The 17,314-nt window shown below is 40.1% G+C and overlaps 1 protein-coding gene across 1 annotated transcript in view; it reads right to left on the bottom strand.

Moving 5' to 3' along the window:
* LOC309373790 (uncharacterized protein) overlaps positions 1–17,314 on the bottom strand; it is an 87,879-nt gene that overhangs the window by 20,343 nt on the left and 50,222 nt on the right. The window contains exons 7-8 of the mRNA XM_081918325.1: positions 16,796–16,959; positions 13,631–13,790 (exon numbers count right to left, since the gene is read on the bottom strand). Coding sequence (XP_081774451.1) covers positions 13,631–13,790; positions 16,796–16,959 — 324 coding nt within the window. The remainder of the gene's footprint in view (positions 1–13,630; positions 13,791–16,795; positions 16,960–17,314) is intronic.

The raw sequence follows: 17,314 nt of genomic DNA, 5'->3' as shown, positions 1-17,314 counted from the left end.
TAAAAAAATTCACACATTTTTTAAAAAGGAGAACTCTTAAAAAAATCACAAACTGTGAAATGTGGAGAACTGAATTTAAGATTAGAAAAATGAGAAACGTAGAGCAGATGAAACTGACAGATTCACTCATTCTTGTGGACAATACACATTCCTGGAGCTGTCTTTATTATTGCAAACAAACAGAATTCCTCGTGCCTTTCACTTCAAATGAATATTTCACTTTTCTACAAATTATTCGTTTATGCAAATCTTGATCTTGGATGTGTAATCATTATCCGAATTCGGTTTTTGCCACCCATCCATCTCTATGTCTCCCATCTCAGGTAATCAGCATTTCTGTTTATCGAAACATCTAGCTATCTGAAAACTTAGAATGTGCTCCAGATCTTTCAGTTAAATGCTGCTGTGTATATCACTAATGCTGCTTTGTACATGGCTAATATTTTCCAAAGCTTCTGACAGCCCAATCCATAACCCCATTTGCCTGGAATGCTAGTATGCATTCTGATTTACTTCAACGGCCCTAAATCTGTTTAAATTCAAGAATTTGGGATTCACTGGATTTTAGAGTTGCCTGTTCCAAACTCTCAAATAATTTACTTTGCAGCTTGCTCAATCTATTTATGATGCCATCCTGTATTATGGCCAGAAACATTTTAAAGGAGATGAACAGTTGTCCTCAACCTCATCAGGATATAGCCATAACTCAGAGGGAGCTAAATATTCCTCTTTTTACAATCTTGTTTCTAATGGTTCAGCTAAACACCACACTCGTGCAGGTAGCATCTTTTCAGAAAGCCTTTTTCTACGATGTAGGAATCGTACCTTTGGAACTCCCTCCCATCACAGGTCAAATAAGTTCCATCTAGATTGCCTTTTTCACAACTATTGAGCACCTTCTTTTTTTCATCAAGCCTTTAGCGAGATTTTTTTAATCTCAAATTTATCTGAATTACATTTGAACATGTGTGTGTGTATCACTTTGAGATTTACAGGTTGTGATTTATTAATGGTAATAAATAACAAGTGGCTCTAGTACCAATTGTCTTTCAAAGAACTTGGTGGAATTCGTAAGACCCACGATATGCTTCTCTTTGGGTCTTTGATCAAATTTAAGAGATTCTGGTTGTTCTGTTACCGACTCAGGTTCTGAAAAGGCAGGCAAGGCAGGATTCCAAGCATTCTTAATGATAGATTGGCATGTGCAGAAACACATATGCATTAGCTATCTTTATATAAGGATTCCAAAGTGTTTAAAACATTGGTGAAACAAATAGAAACAAAATATCCTAAGGGATTTAATCCCTTCTGGTGTTTTGTCACACAGAAGGGAAACAATGTAATATATGAAATTATAATAGTCCATGATGTAATACTTGAACCATTGACCTAATGGACCCTGGACTGGCTTTTCGGTTGCTAGAACAATCAATTCCAAAAGCTGCATCTATTAAAAGTGAGAGACTAGCTATTTTTATACTTAGATTCTAAAGTTCCAGCAATATTTTGTTTAAAACAGATAATATCCTGAGGGATTTCCCTGTTTACTGGAGATTAGTACAGAAAGGAGAGAAAATAATATACGGAATTATAATATTACATGATCCGTAAGCAAGTTTACTTGGAAGTAAGTATCACCATGTTCAGTGGTCTTATTCCCATGTAGATATGCACAGGGTTGCAGCCTTAAAGAACATTATTAGACCTAAGAAAGTTAATATTGACAATGAGCACAATTATTGAGGGGCATTTCTTCTTCTTCAATGGGCCTAGGAGGCAGGCTGAGCCTCTCTGCCAGGCTGAACCTCCATGTCTACAGTGGTACCTCGGATTGAGAACAGCCCTGTTTACAAACAATTCAGTTTATGAACTCCACAAAACCGGAAGTAGTGTCCCGGTTTGCGAACTTTACCTCAGTCTAAGAACGAAATCCAAACGGTGGAAGGGCACCAGCGCATTAAGGAAAGCGTGCCTTGGTTTAAGAACGGTTTCGGTTTAAGAACAGGCTTCCAGAATGGATTAAGTTGGTAAACCGAGGTACCACTGTATATGTCAAACCAACAGAAGTCTGCTTGGGGAGGGATTTGCTTGCTTTCCTTAAATGCAAAACCATCATGCAATCTGAAGTGTTGAAATGTTAGCATTGTCAGAAAACTAATTATCATATTTTCACTTGCACACTTCAGACCTGCTTGCTAATTAATCTCTGTGGACAGGATGCCTATGAATCAAATATTAATGTAAGTAAGATGATATTGGATGAAATGTGTTCAGTGCCCCACCCTGAGAGCAAATGCAATGGATTGTTTTCTATAGCCTTGACAGCAAGCAAGCAAAACCCTGATTTTCACTGAGCTATTTCTTCCAAGTATCTGATGGCAGGCACACCTGAAAAAATTGTGACTAAAGAAGAATTGTGACTAAATGTTTTTCAATGTGGATTTTCAAGGTTTGTCCATGATCACAAGGGGTCTTCATACAAAACCAGAAGCCCATTTATTTATTTCTAGACCACCATTCAACCAACGATTCTCAAGGTGGCTAAACAGTTCAGAAAAGCTATTAGGATAGCAGTGCTGAAATCTACAATAATTAACCCTAACAACGTACGTCAAGCTCACAAAGGCTAGACATAAATATAAAAGGGGTATGTTTTTCCAAAAGTGTGCCTAAACTAATTTGAGCAGCCTTGCTGTAATTCTTGTGGGCAGAATCAAGACATGTGTAGTTTACTTTGAGTAGACTCCCTACTTCAATTCCACTTCCACTGACCTTTATATCCCATCCCTTTCCTAACAGGGGTGTGTGTGTGTGTGTGTGTGTGTGTGTGTGTGTGTGTGTGTCTTAGAGCTTATGATGGAGAAGCAACCAGGCATCTCTCCTTCCCATGCAATATTCTGGAAAGAAGATGCTATTAGTGTGGTGATGCTGGCAACATCTTTTACCACTAGGTATAATAGTGATTCTTCTACTTCATCCCCACTCCATAAATCCCAGTAGGAAAATATGCTGGCAGAATCGTCCTGGTGGAACAGCTATCTTAACTTTCAAAGCACATGAAAGGCTGGATTCACTCTCAGGTCAAGCTGTTAGGTGCTTGTACACCCACAGCCTAAACATATGTGTTTTCCTTTCTTAAACAAGGAAGGAAAAAGAAAAAGAGCATGCTATCCAACACTCTGGGAGAAGAGAATTCCATCATTCTGGAGCTCACACACTAAAAGGCCTTTTCCTTTTTAAAATCAACCTAAAGTCAGTAAGTGCTGAAATTCAGAGCAGGACTTTATTAACACATCTTAAAGCCTGGGAAAGAACAGTAGCTCATCGTGAAGAAGATACTCAAAATCAAATTCATGACCTCTGAGAACTGGTGTCTGGATGCAGGGGTGGACTGGATGAGGGCCAATAAACTGTGTTTTAATCCTGGGGAGATGGAGGCTCTTTGGGTTGGTGGTTCCCATGTTTGGGAAATTAGAAAGTCACCTGTTCTGGTTGCACTCCCTTTGAAGCAGCAAGGGCATAGTTTGGGGGCACTCTTGGATACTTTATCAATAGGGGCTCAAGTGTCCTCTATGGCCAGGAGTGCCTTTTACCAGCTTTGTCTGCTTTGCCAACTATAACCATTCCTAGACAGTGATAGCCTGACCACTGTAGTCCAGGGCTGGCCCACTCATGAGACAAGGTGAGGCAACTGCTTCAGGCACCAGGATCCACAACAGCAGCAGATCCTGATGTCAATCTTTATTGCTCCCTTGTGCCTGATGCAGAACTTCTCTTATTCCTTCTTCTTTGGCATGGAGGGGGTGCCATTTTGTGGTTCACCTCAGGTGCTAAAATGTCTTGGGTCAGCCCTGCTGTAGTCCATGCATTGGTTACCTTGAGGCTAGATTACTGTAACACACTCTATGTGGGGCTGCCCTTTGGTTTGGTTCGGAAGCTCCAGCTGGTGCTGGAACCAGATTGCCAATGGGAGTTTCTGATCAAGAATATGAGACACCATTGTTAAAACAGCTGCACTGGCTGCCCATCTGCTACCAAGCCAGGTTCAAGGGTCCTGTATTCATTTACAAAGCCCTGAACAACTTAGCTCCGGGATACCTCAGGGATCGCCTGAACCCTTATATTCCAGCATGAAGGGGGCATGATCAAAACCTTTAATATGTCGTGTTTCTATGCATGTCATCTCCCTCAGGTTTGCTTCTATCATACATATCCAATTCAACCTTGAGAAATGGAATGGAATGAGTAGCCATTGGGTCACACCTCATGCAGCCCAAATAGGTGAAGCATCCTGTGTGTCAGGGACTGGACTGAAGAGGAATGGTGGAGGCCGCCGCCCCCTCCTCCTGAACCTTCCCAAGAAGAGGAGGACAGTATAATTACAACGGTGGTTTGCAGAAGGTCATGACTCTGAGACAGAAAAAGGACAAAGCTGGGAGATAGTGGAGAGAGAGGAGAGGGAAGCAGCAGAGCCAGAACAGCTGGCTGACATGTTATCATTAGAAAGCATTCCAGACCCCCCTTCCAGACAGGAGGGCTGTGAAAGTGAGAGAGCAGAAAGCAAGCAGACAAAGGGCCTTACGCAACCACCGTATGAGTGGTGGAGGAGATTACTCGGAGCAACGCCATTACTGCAATGGAGAGGCACTTTTCAAAGCCTCTATCTGTGAATATTGACTTGGTAAGAACTCTTCTTGTTATCGACTTCTTGGCTGCCCACCACAGGAGGGATCGGATTCCCTGAAGGCTGACAATGAATAGTTTACTGGCATGCTGTTCCTGTTGTAACTTTGCACTAATGTTTTCTTTCATACCTATTCAGCCTTCAGTAGCATATATTGCCCCCTTCCCATTTTTCCCTAGATCCATGTCCCACCAGCGCCCTATCCTTTTATCACCTTGATCTGAGTATGCACAATGCCTCATCTTCTAACCCAGAAATAGGGGGAACAATTTAGCATATAATTGTTGACCAGTAGATGCAATCAATGGGTCTCCCCTTCTTTGGGCTTGGCTGCCTTTGGCATCAGCACTGGCAATGGCTACTTGTTCTCCCAGGTATGCTTGCTGCCTCCACCACTGGAACAAATCTCTCATTTGCCCAACAGACAGGCAGGCCCTGATCAAAAGCTATTAGCTCATGTCAACAGAACGTCCCATTAATTACTGCAGAGGAGAGAGAAAATGACAGAAGAGTGCGTTTCTCCTTTGCCACCACTCAAAGTGCTCTGGTGAAACAGTTTGCATATATGCCTAAGTATTGTGGAAATTAACACCTCCCTTCCAGGTATGGGAATCAGAAGGCTGACAAGACGACAATTAATTAGGTTCTTCTGCATCACTGCTTCTACATAATTAATGTGCTCATTATGGATTTTCAAGTATCTTTTTTTTTTTTCAAGGATCACCAGCAAATTTTAGAAACCTAAATGTTCCTAACATTTTCATAGTTTTCCTTAATTTAAATGAGTGGCAAGCAATGAAAATGTCTCCATCGACATCAAGTTCACAAATGTTTTTTTTTCCCCCTAAACAAAACCCTGTTGTGTTTCACCATGACATTTCATTTTGCCAGAGTTTGTAGTGAGGAACGGCTGCACATTGTATTGGATATCATGTGGCAAAGTGAAGGATGCTGTGAGCAGCTCCTGAGAGCTGTTGCTTGCTGACACTCTCTCTCTTTCTCTCTCATATTTATTTTTCTTCCACAGACATACTACCATGCAATCATCTGATCTGTGTGTGGATGCAGGAATCCATGTCTTGGAGTATTTTATATACCAATTTTTAAGCCATGTTTTATTCTGTTCCCTTCCTTATTATTCATAAAATAGGAAATCATGCCACCAACATAGGACTGTGCAGAGTCAAACAGCAGCTGCATTCTGCAAGACTGTTTCCATTAGGTTACTGGTGGGCAACATTCATTCTTCATTATGATAATTGATTAAAGTAGTCCTTTGTGTGTGCACAACTGTTAAAATGTTTTTTAAACTTCCTAACATGTTTTATGGGCAAATGAATCTTGTTTTTTGTCCAGCCTGCATTTAATTTTCTTCTCCTAATCTCTATTTTCCCTTATACACAGATGTAAAAAAAAAGGAGAAGTGTTTGTAGATTTTGAACCAAGAATTTAATGGAAGAGATCTTTGCCACACCGGTCTAGTTAATTCCAGGTGCCACTCAAAGCTACTCTCCCACCTCTTAAAGATATTCACTTTTTCTGATTACTGGGCCACAGGGAAATGAAAGCTAATATTAGTGGCTGGTTGTTTATAATCATGGTTTTCATTTTCTTTTCCTCGCCCCCCCCCCTTTCCTTACTTTTAAGGGGTGAGTGTCACTGTTTATATAGCAAAGATGGCAGCATGCTTGAGGGAACCCAAAGGGCAAACCCTTCTCTACATTGTGCCTGGCACCATGTTGGTGTGTGACTTTCGTTGCTTTGCTTGGATCAAACTGCCTTTGCCCCACGCCTATGTCCCATGATTGAAAAGGGAACCCATCTAGTTCAGCTAAATACATTTCCTACGCTGCTGCAAAAATTAAATGAAAATAACCAAATGATTTATTTTTTTTAAAAAAAGGGTAATATTTTTTGCTGTACATTATTTTTGCATAGCTTTAATTTTTTATTCTAAATTATTTGTAATACTTTATTCAGTTGTGATGGCATTCCTTTTCTAATTTCTTTTTGCAAAGTGGTGAAATCCATAAATAAAGACTGACTGCACTTGGCAAAGCATTGCATTCTTTATTTTTAGGGTTTCATTTTTTCTCTGCAAATATCACTGCTAGGAGCCTGGTGTGCTTTCTCCCTCTCTCCCTCCCTCCCTCCCTCCCTTAAACAAAAGCTGGAGTGCACCATTGGCAGCAAAGGAGGAAAAATGCAATAGAAAAATTAGTACCCTGTCTGGATACTTGCATGGAACATGCCCAACTTAGATTTGGAGGACCCATTTATTAAGTTCTCCAAATCCTTGAAAAGCCATATTGAATTTATTGGACTTGATTATCACATGGATATCTCTTGCAAGTGAACGATGGAAAGCAACATTAGATCCTTTCCAATGCAAGGATTTTGCCCTTAACTATTAACAGGTAATTAATGCAATATGGAGGAGGAATAAATAGGTGGCAATTAAATAACATATATTAATGACTTATTTATTAACATATTAACAAGTTGGCCTGAGAGTAATAAATGCAAATTAGCGTAAAGTGCCAAAAATTGTGTCGATAATAGGCCCCCAAGTAATTTTGTGTGTTCAACCTAATTACAAATATATTTTCTTTTCAAAAAAATTACTGCCGGCTAATTTTTTATGGTTTGGTATAATATCATTTTAGAATTAGAAAATTAGCCCTAGTCTCATGAATCAGTCTCATTTCCAGGAGCAATTGTCCTGTTATCTTTGAGGAGGCAACGTTCAAGCCATATCGTTCAAGGATTTCAAAGAAAATGAGTTGAAAATTCTGCATACATGAAGAGCTTGTGCTTTGAATTGAGGCACTCATATTTTCAGGTTCATCTCAGTGTTTTCATTGGACAAAGTTCCTCCCAAGAAAATTATATGATAAGACTTACTAGGAACTCCGTGGAACTAAATGGGATTCGGTTCCAACAAAAGTGCTTAGGATCCAGCTTCATGCACTGGCCTGACTTCCCTTCAGCCAAGGTGCAATTGCATATGAGAATGGAGACGGGGAGAAGTCAAGATGGCGGCAAGGTTTGGCATGGTGCAAACATGCCAGCAGGAGCACCGGATTGATGCCACCAGTGCATTTGCAGCACCCTGACCACACCACTGCCTCAGTCCTTCCCTTCTCTGTCCAAGTATGCAGCAGTGGCTGTCCAAATGTTGCTGGACTTCAACACATATCAGCCCCAGCCAACTTTGCCAGTATTTAGGGATAATGGGATGCTTCTGAATTATGGTGCTGGAGGAGACTCTTGAGAGTCCCATGGACTGCAAGAAGATCAAACCTATCCATTCTTAAGGAAATCAGCCCTGAGTGCTCACTGGAAGGACAGATTGTGAAGCTGAAGCTCCAATACTTTGGCCACCTCTTGAGAAGAGAAGACTCCCTGGAAAAGACCCTGATGAAGGGAAAGATTGAGGGCACAAGTAGAAGGGGACAACAGAGGACGAGATGGTTGGACAGTGTTCTTGAAGCTACCAGCATGAGTTTGACCAAACTGCGGGAGGCAGTGGAAGACAGGAGTGCCTGGCGTGCTCTGGTCCATGGGGCCACGAAGAGTCGGACACGACTAAACAATTGAACAAAAAAACATTGGGAGGGTCACAGCTTCCCCATCACTGTTCAATGTGTTGATACCTGTAACAGCCTTGGGAACAGGTAGACAACCCAACTACTTTTCATGTGACATGATGATGTATGAATGGGGAATTAAATGCCACAGTTCAGGCACACTGACAAATGAAGGTCATATATGTCTAGGGTTACCCCATGATATGCATCACAGTGAGACTGCATCCCTACAGACACTTACCTGGGACTAAGTTCCATTGAACTCAGTGGGACTTACATCTGAGTAGGCATGAGGACAATTGCAGTGTAAATGAATTTGGTCTCGAACTGAAATCCCATTCGATATTCATCTCGTTCACCAACAATTAGAACACAAATACATTTGTAGACATGCAATCTATGTACTTCAAAATATTATTATCCCATTGTTGCTAATGAAGGTCCTAAGGCACACATTGATTAAATGTATACATTTCCATGGGGGAATAATTAGATCAATGAATGATATAAAATTCATTGTCCCATTATTTAATTGCAAGGGTGAATCATGAATACAACTTCTAAAATTTGGTTTAATGAAAAACACTTCATCCTGACCTAATCATATCAACCTTATGCTATCTAATTAAGGATGTAAAAAACATTAGAGTTGCAAAATATGACTTCCAGTTCCAGCTGCTAGCTGCCCATTTATTAATATATATTCTCTTAAAAACTAAAAAAAAAACCCTTTTGATAAATACTTAATGATGGGAATGTGACAACATTTGCATGTTGGCAAATTACTTTAATAGAGTGATTCTTGACTACAGAAAGTGACCTTTTTTCCTATTTAATGGATGGCTAAAAATACTTTTGAAAATTATGGTATGGCTGTCTTTCTGCCAATGACAAATTGCTTGTCTGAACAATGTAAAAATTATGAAATAGAAAAGCCTTAAATTCTCATTATACTGTAAATGTATCCTCGACTGCTGCATTTATCAGTTTAATAAAAGGAAATTAAGCATATTTTAAAGTATGCTGTTACAAGGCAATTTTTTAAATCTAGAGAATAAAAATCAGAAGCAAGCAGATAAGGATAAGAAATAATCCAGAGACACAGTAAAATCCCACTGAAATCAACAAGGCATGACGTGTAACCCTATACAGAAGTCCAATTGGATCAAATAGGACTGACTTCCAGGTAAGTGTGCACAGGATTGCAGCCTGAACTACTTAATTACTTGCTCATATTCCACTGATTAGTCCTTGTCTAACTCTATTTCAGGGTGGCGCTGTGGGTTAAACCACAGAGCCTAGGACTTGCTGATCAGAAGGTTGGCGGTTCAAATCCCCACGACAGGGTGAGCTCCCGTTGCTCTGTCCCTGCTCCTACCAACCCAGCAGTTCGAAAGCATGTCAAAGTACAAGTAGATAAATAGGTATCGCTCCGGCAGGAAAGTAAACGGCGTTTCCGTGTGCTGCTCTGGTTCACCAGAAGCGGCTTAGTCATGCTGGCCACATGACCCGGAAGCTGTACGCCGGCTCCCTCGGCCAATAAAGCGAGATGAGCGCTGCAACCCCAGTCGGTCACGACTGAACCTGATGGTCAGGGGTCCCTTTACCTTTAACTCTATTTCAGATTTGGCAGTTATTTGCCCCACTCTCAGCCAAATCCCAATATTTAATATATAAATTAAGCTGGTCTTGTCCCCGTGACACCCACAGTCCCCTTACTGGTGTTGTGTTGGCTTAAAATCCACCAGCCTTGGTTCAGCACTCCATAGCCCACTGTTTCTCATGGAAGGAAGTGACCTCTTTTGTTACCTGTAGGGAGGTGCACCAATTCTAGGGGGCAAAGGTGTTGTCAGCACCATCAATATTCCTTATCAGGGGGCCCATGTTTGAGAGGGCAGAGGAGGCCAAATCCTCCAAGCCAAGTGTGGCATAGAATCAAAGGCAGACTCCTCCTGAGGGCAAAAGAGGAGGGGCTGCAGCCATTGAAGTTGTGCAGTGCTGGGCAAGTCCTCCTCCTGATGCCAGCAGTGATGTGGAGTGTTTTGTGTGTCTCATGAAGTTTACTTTGGTGCGAGAATAAAGGTGTTGTACGTAAACAAGGGTGTCCAAAATAGGGAGGGGCTTTCTGTCCTTAAGAAGCTGCCCTGGGAACCTTATTATGGGAGGCACAAGCTGCTGCAGCAACAGCGATGGAAGATTTCCAAAACAAGCTGTTGTTTCAGCATGGCAAGAATTGCATTGGTATTAGGGGAGGGTCACAAGGTACAGGGAAGGGAAGGATTCAAAGAAGGAATGTGAACAAAAGGGAGAATACTGTGGATGATGATGGAGCTTTGCTTCCTGATTTCACCTCGGTGCTTTCCAGTGCTCCAGAAACACAGATTTCCACAGTGTCTGTTCAGGAACATCACGCAATGGATTGCTTCCAAATAAGACCTAGTCATGCATTATTGAGCACAATAATCAAGCTGCCCTGGGAAGCTGTGAAGTATGGGATATAAATCAATAAAATAAATACAAGGAAGGAACAGAAAAGGTCAAGATCAGTGTCCATAGATTTGTAATGATGTAAATAGATTCGCCCTTCAAACTAGAGAAGGTTCCAGAGCTGTGCTCTGTTCTGGGGAAAGTTCATCTGAGATGGATTTTCTAACAGAATTTATTTCAAATTTCCATCTTGGTTGCGAGTCCTCAAAGTCATGATGCCTTCTTTGCAGGCTTTTTCCAACTGGCCTTGAGTGGCACGACCCTGACTTACTCCAGCTGCAAAAGCTGAGGCTGATGCAAGGCCAGAGACCATCCTGGCTGCGAAAAGCTGAAGCAACTGAACAGAATGTTTGGTGGGGTATTGTTTAGGGGACATTGGGCTGTTGTTGTTTTATTATATTAATTTTTGTATCTTTATTTTAGATCTTATTAATATTTTTGGGAAATTGTTTAATTTGGTTGAGTACTTTTTATGTTTTACTTATTGTTTATGACAAGTTTTTGTTTTTAATGAAGCATTTTTTTTGTCACATTGTAAGTCTCCTTGAGCATGATTTTAACTAAGGAAATGCAGCATACAAATAAAATTATGTATGTATGTACTTTCTGGAATCTGTTATAAGCTACGCCAAAAGTCAATATTAAGTCAGTTTGTAAGCTGTATATCGAAAGTTTATCATTCTTGACTTCGTTTCAATGAACTTTTTGTAATTTAAAATTTAGCTGGATTGCGAGTTAATTGATATAGCCTGAATGACAAAGCAGCTAGTCTCTGCCATCTTTGCACATGCTCAGATGTTTCCTCATTCATTCATTACCTGCCTGTCACTCTAAGGTCCTGGGACAGTGAGATGGAAATGAACAAGTCCTGCCATATGCTATAGTACACATGCTACTTTCCAAGATATTCTTTGGTGTCATCCAAAGTACTTGGAAAGCTTCGGGCTAAATAGAAGAATTTTTTTAAAAAAATTGATCCTGCAATTATTATTATTATTAGTGCATTTTGGGGTATCTTATACATATATTATTTGTGTATGGTGTAAGCCACTATGGGAAGACTGCATATTTGAACAATGTCATGTGAATTCATTAAATACTTGAACTAAATAAGTTATCATGTTAATTTGCACCATTGGATTGTGACAAGGTAAGTTTGCCCATCACCAATATATACCACTCACAGAACTATAATTACATGCAAAGTAGAAAGAAGGTTTAATATGATTGGTTTAATAAGAGAAGATGGTTCTTATTGGGGATTTTGTTGCCCTTCAGATGACAGATGCTGAACTGTAGCTAATGCTAGTCCTACTCAGAGTAGATCCATTGAAATTAATGAACATCCATAGTTGGATGCAACCCAGTGGTTGTATTGTGATCTAAACTGAAGTTGGCTGACTGGGCTGGAATTTCCTGGCTTCATTTTGCTCCTCTCTTAAAAATATGGACATCCTTGAACTCTCCTGTAATCTCCTAGATCTTTCCTAGAAAGCTCTTATGGTGAACTGAGTGCATACTGAGTTTATTCTGAAAGAGGTTGAAGTCCTTTGTCAGGCAAATATGTGTGGAAAGCATTTCCTAAAGATAAAATTTCCCCTGAAGGTAGAAAGTTTGAAAACTACCACAATCTCCTGTTACATACCAGGTGCTAAATACTGACAAATGCTGATTTCTACAAATGTTGATGGTCAGATATTAAACATTTAAACCAGATATCAATGGACTTCAAATTCCAAATACAAAAATATTCACCGAATATTTGAGCATTGAGAGAGCATCCAGAGAATATTAAGCACCCAAATTCACAAAGGAGAATTTCAGGCACTAATGACTTTACAAACGGCTAAGTGTACAGTATCTGCTTGTTCAATTGACACATTCACCTTTTTATTATGTTTTCCAGGGTCAAAACTCTCATTGAGAAAGAAACTGGAAAATAATTAGAACAGCACCAGATGTTTATAGCAGTGACAAGTGAGGCCATATATTTATACAAACTGCTGATCTTTCTCAGTTAAAGCTTTACAGACTTTGCATCCTTTTAGCTGCAGTGCTATTTTATTAGACAGAATCCCCACATTTACTAGTTTTTCACTCCTACTGCCTCCATATTAACCAGCCAAATAATGGAAATGCCACTGTCCCACCTAACCCACCAACAAATTTCTGGGCTGGTCTACATGTTTAGGGGATTTCCTGAAAACTGAAACCTTTCACAGGTTCACTTAACTACTTTAACATTGTGGCCCAGTGCATCACAGATAAAAATCCAACTGAGGTGAGTTAGACTTACTACCAGGTAAGTGTGTGTTGATTTATAGTAAGTGGACTATGAAGTGGCCTCCTTGAGGCAGTTTCCTCTCCCATGTCCTGATAAATGCCTTTAGGTGATTCTCCCTGACCAGATCCCAGAGTCAGTTCAGTCGTCAGCTTGTCCTCATCATGCCTTTTAATGCAGCTGGTCTGAATACTGGACATTTCACTGACTAATTTATAAACCCAGTTTCTGAACTTTCATGATATACTACTGTATTTATGCAAATCTAATATGCCATCAAATCTAATGTGCACTTCGACTTTCAAAACCTTGAAACCAAAAAAGTATTTGCTGGCACCATCAAATCTAATGTGCATCCTAATTTTTGCAACGTAGTTTGGCCACAAAAGATGTGCATTACATTCAAGTAAATGTGGTGGATCGGGATCGGGATGTGGATCAGGCCAATTCATACCAGAATTAACAAATGAATTCCTCAAACATCCCTATATCATTCAAAGATGAATCAACTTTTTAATAAAAGAAGAAGTTAAAGATACCCCTGAACCAACATGCGGCAAAGCTCTGATGGTATATTATTCTACTCACTTTTCGTTTTTCACCATTGATTCCTCTCCACTGTTCTGCCTTTTTCACAATGTAGCTCAACTCTTGGTTGGAGATTTCCAAGTCAAATGGAACAAATAAAGTTGCCTCATCACTCTGAATCCTTTTGAATATATCCATTAACCAGCCTTCACTGTGCATCCTGAAATGCAGAAAAAAGAACCCTTCATTACTGTAAAAGTTATACTGCCAAAATCTAGACAAATAAAAAAGAAAATAAGGAAGCAATATCACAATGAAGTATTATAGTTTAAACAGGTACGCTGAAGTAGGAACCACATCAAACAAAAGAAGAGAAATACCTAGCTCCAATATTATTATTTTTCTCATTCCTTTTATTTAAATTCAATTTTTAAAAAATGTATGACCAACAAAACCACTCATGAAGCTTATGATGGTGATGAGTCCTGTCTGTCTCTGGCAAGGACTGGGATGATAACTCACAAAATCTCTCAGGGAGCCTTTTTAGTTGTGGCTCCCAGATTGGAGAATGGTCTCCCCAGTGGGTTCTGCCTGATGCCATCTTTAGCTAAAACCTATCATCTCTGTGAAATGAATCACGTCAAAATTATACAAATGCCAAATTAGAAAATTTTTGTTATTTTTCTAGTTGTAAGGAGAGTCAGTAAGTCATGCAGAGAACTGGATCCCCATTCCCTGATAACTGGAGTGGGGAAACCTGACTAAAGTTCCTAAGTCAGGCAGATATATGTATTCATTCATTCATTCATTCACTCACTCACTCACATCATTATTATGTATTCATTCACTCACTCACATCATTGGAAGCAGAAATGTTGAACCCTTTTCATTAGGTTGAACCATATCTGCATATGTCTTTCATTCTCCTCCATTTGATCCTTGATATCCTAATTGATTTGTAGCTAACCTTTGTCAAGGTTAGCTAGACCTGTAGAGGAACTAAACTCTTGGAAGGATCTTGGCTTTGTTCTAATTATCTTATGGCACAATTTTGTATATAGATACTTGGATGTAACTTCCATTGAGTTCAATGGAACTTTCTCCCGAGGAACTACACATAGGATTGCAGCCTTAATTATCAGCTTCATTCTAGCCTGTGGGAGGCAAATCTGGTAAATAATCAACTGAAGTAGTTTTGACGGATCAGTTCCACAGTTGGTTATTTGCCATCCAAAACAGGTAAAGTTTGCAAGTCCTGAGTTAATTTCATGTATAAAAAGCATTTCAGTGAGATTTGTGTTGAAGTGTAAATGGGTAAAAGATGCAAAGTTGATGCATACAAAAATGTCTATGTGCACATTAAGCCTAAATATCTTAATGTGCAACAAAATACTTCCGTAGCCACTCAGAAATGCATTTATCAATAGACATTTCCGTGCACAATAAAACAAAAGTGTTTCTTTTTAAAAATCCAGGTATAATTATATTGTGTGCTTTGTATCTTCCACGGAGCGAAATGCTTGGGAAAGCTTCTGTAATGTAACCAGTTTTGTCATGCATGCTTTGGTTTATTATTTTGTTATGAAGAATTTTAAAAGATGCATTGTCCCAATGAAGTACCTTTTTCCCTTTATTGTAAAACATTATGCAAAGATTGATCCAGAAGGGAAAGAATCTTTGATGATCCCACACCTGTTCCCTAGACAATGAAGATGTTCATAATATTCTCATAAAAATCTGCCTTACAAATGTTTTAATTTAAATTAATTTTCCTGAGTAATAAACGACAGCAGCTAAAACTTATGAAGCCATTCGAAACTATTAAGTCAATGATTAAGAAGGCATTAACATCTCAAAAACTAATTAACTAGACTACCAGTACATTGGACTTGTGTACAGCTTGCAGGAATGTAGAAGATTTGAATTCCCTTTGTAGGGTTTTAAATTGCGTATTCCCTCCCTCCGCCCCGCTTGACACAATGGCGCTTCTGATAATATAAAGACAGAAATGATTTACTTGTGTGCAAACTATCCATCTCTAGCAATCTCATTTGCCAGTCTGAAAAAAATATATATCCATATTGTGTTGATATTAGCATTAGCTTCATCCCCCCCCCCCCACCAGAGCTGATCTGTGCAAGGGTTCCACTCTTGATTCTCCCCATTCTACTTTCAATGAAGAGAAAGAGAGAGAAACATTCATGTAATGTTAAACCATGCACAGTTCCACACCCACCTTAAAAAAGGAAGTTCAGGTCAATGGAAACCTAATAGAGTGGATTAGCATTCTAAGGACAACTTAGGATGGTTATTTATGAGCAAAATCTAGGCACCAAATCACTTGCCTTAAGCTTTGGCGAACAGACCTTACTCATCAATTGCACTGATATTATGCCCGTTGGTTTACAACTGGTTCACGGTTGATTCGCTATCTGGGCTCTGTTTGCATTTCATGCATACAAATGGAGAAAGGTTGTATCCAGTTGAGTCATACACAGAGAAGATCCCCTGAAATCAGTGGATGTAACTAGTCAGTTGATTTCAGTGAGTCTCCTGGGAATGTGACTTAGCCAGGCACAACCCAAATAGTATTCGTAACTAGTTCTGTGTCCAGCAGTCTATAAATCCAACCCGCCCCCTTGCACCAAGGTGGAGAGGTGGATTGGGCAGAGCTAGTGCAGAGCTTCCCCTACTGTCTACTAAATGTGCAGGCAGGTGGAAGTGCTGCTAGCAGGATCATGAAATGTGGCATTCTGGAATTGGGTAGAGGTCTACTGGATATTGAGCTAGTCCCCGTACCCTCGCATGATGTCAGTGGGCCTCACTGCTATCCCAGTTCCAAGCTGGTTCAGCAATTATCCTGGCCCCCACCTTCTGCCCCAGCTGGCTGATGGCTGGGGTTTGGATAGTCCCCTAAATTAGCCCCAAAAAGTATTAGACTACAGCATGTTTCACAGCCCTCCTGCAGGCCATCAGTAGCCTGAAATGGGGCAGGAGGGAAAAGCACATTGTGGCTGTTATTCTTAATCACTCCAGGTAAACAGCTGTTTACAGGCCTGAATTTGATCTTAAAGCAAGTTTAAGAATCTCTCTCTCTCTCGGTACATTTGCTACACCAAATCCGGCATCTTGTGGCATTTTGTTTGATGAAATCGTGGCAGGCCATTTGGGTACAGAGGGAAGAATCTTACATTTTGAAATAGTGGAAAAGGAAGAAGAGCTTACCTCATTAAATACAGGTACAGGGATGTAGACGAAATGAGAAACAGCATTGTGTAAAGCAGTAGGGTGATCAATATGCCCAGAATGCCAGATTCTTCGATTCTTAAAAAAAGCCAGTACATCTTGGCACAGTCAGCAATGGGTTTGCCTGGAGCATAGTGAAGACGCTGAGAAACACACACACACAGAGAGAGAGAGAGAGAGAGAGAGAGAGAGAGAGAGAGAGAGCATAGTAAGGTCAGTCAGTCAATGGTAATTGTGGTGTTATCATTTCTACTTCATTGTGCATGGTGGTTCACAGGGATAGTTAAAGTCTGACAGCAACACTAAAGCGACATGGCACTGTAGTAGGTGGTTTCTCTCACCTGTTGCTGGAGGAGTTGTCCATATTTAGGACTGAGAAGCTGTGCAATTGCTATGAGCTTGACCACTCAGTGTTTCAATGGTCTGACTTGAAAAGAAACTATATTCTGTCTGATAACCAATACTATGGCCCAAAGGCCGAAACAACCCCATCTCACC

This window comes from Podarcis melisellensis (genome assembly GCF_964234715.1).
Source record: "Podarcis melisellensis genome assembly, chromosome: 7".
NCBI lineage: Eukaryota > Metazoa > Chordata > Lepidosauria > Squamata > Lacertidae > Podarcis > Podarcis melisellensis.
Note: the sequence above shows the minus strand (reverse complement) of the source record. Positions and strands in the feature narration are given on the sequence as shown.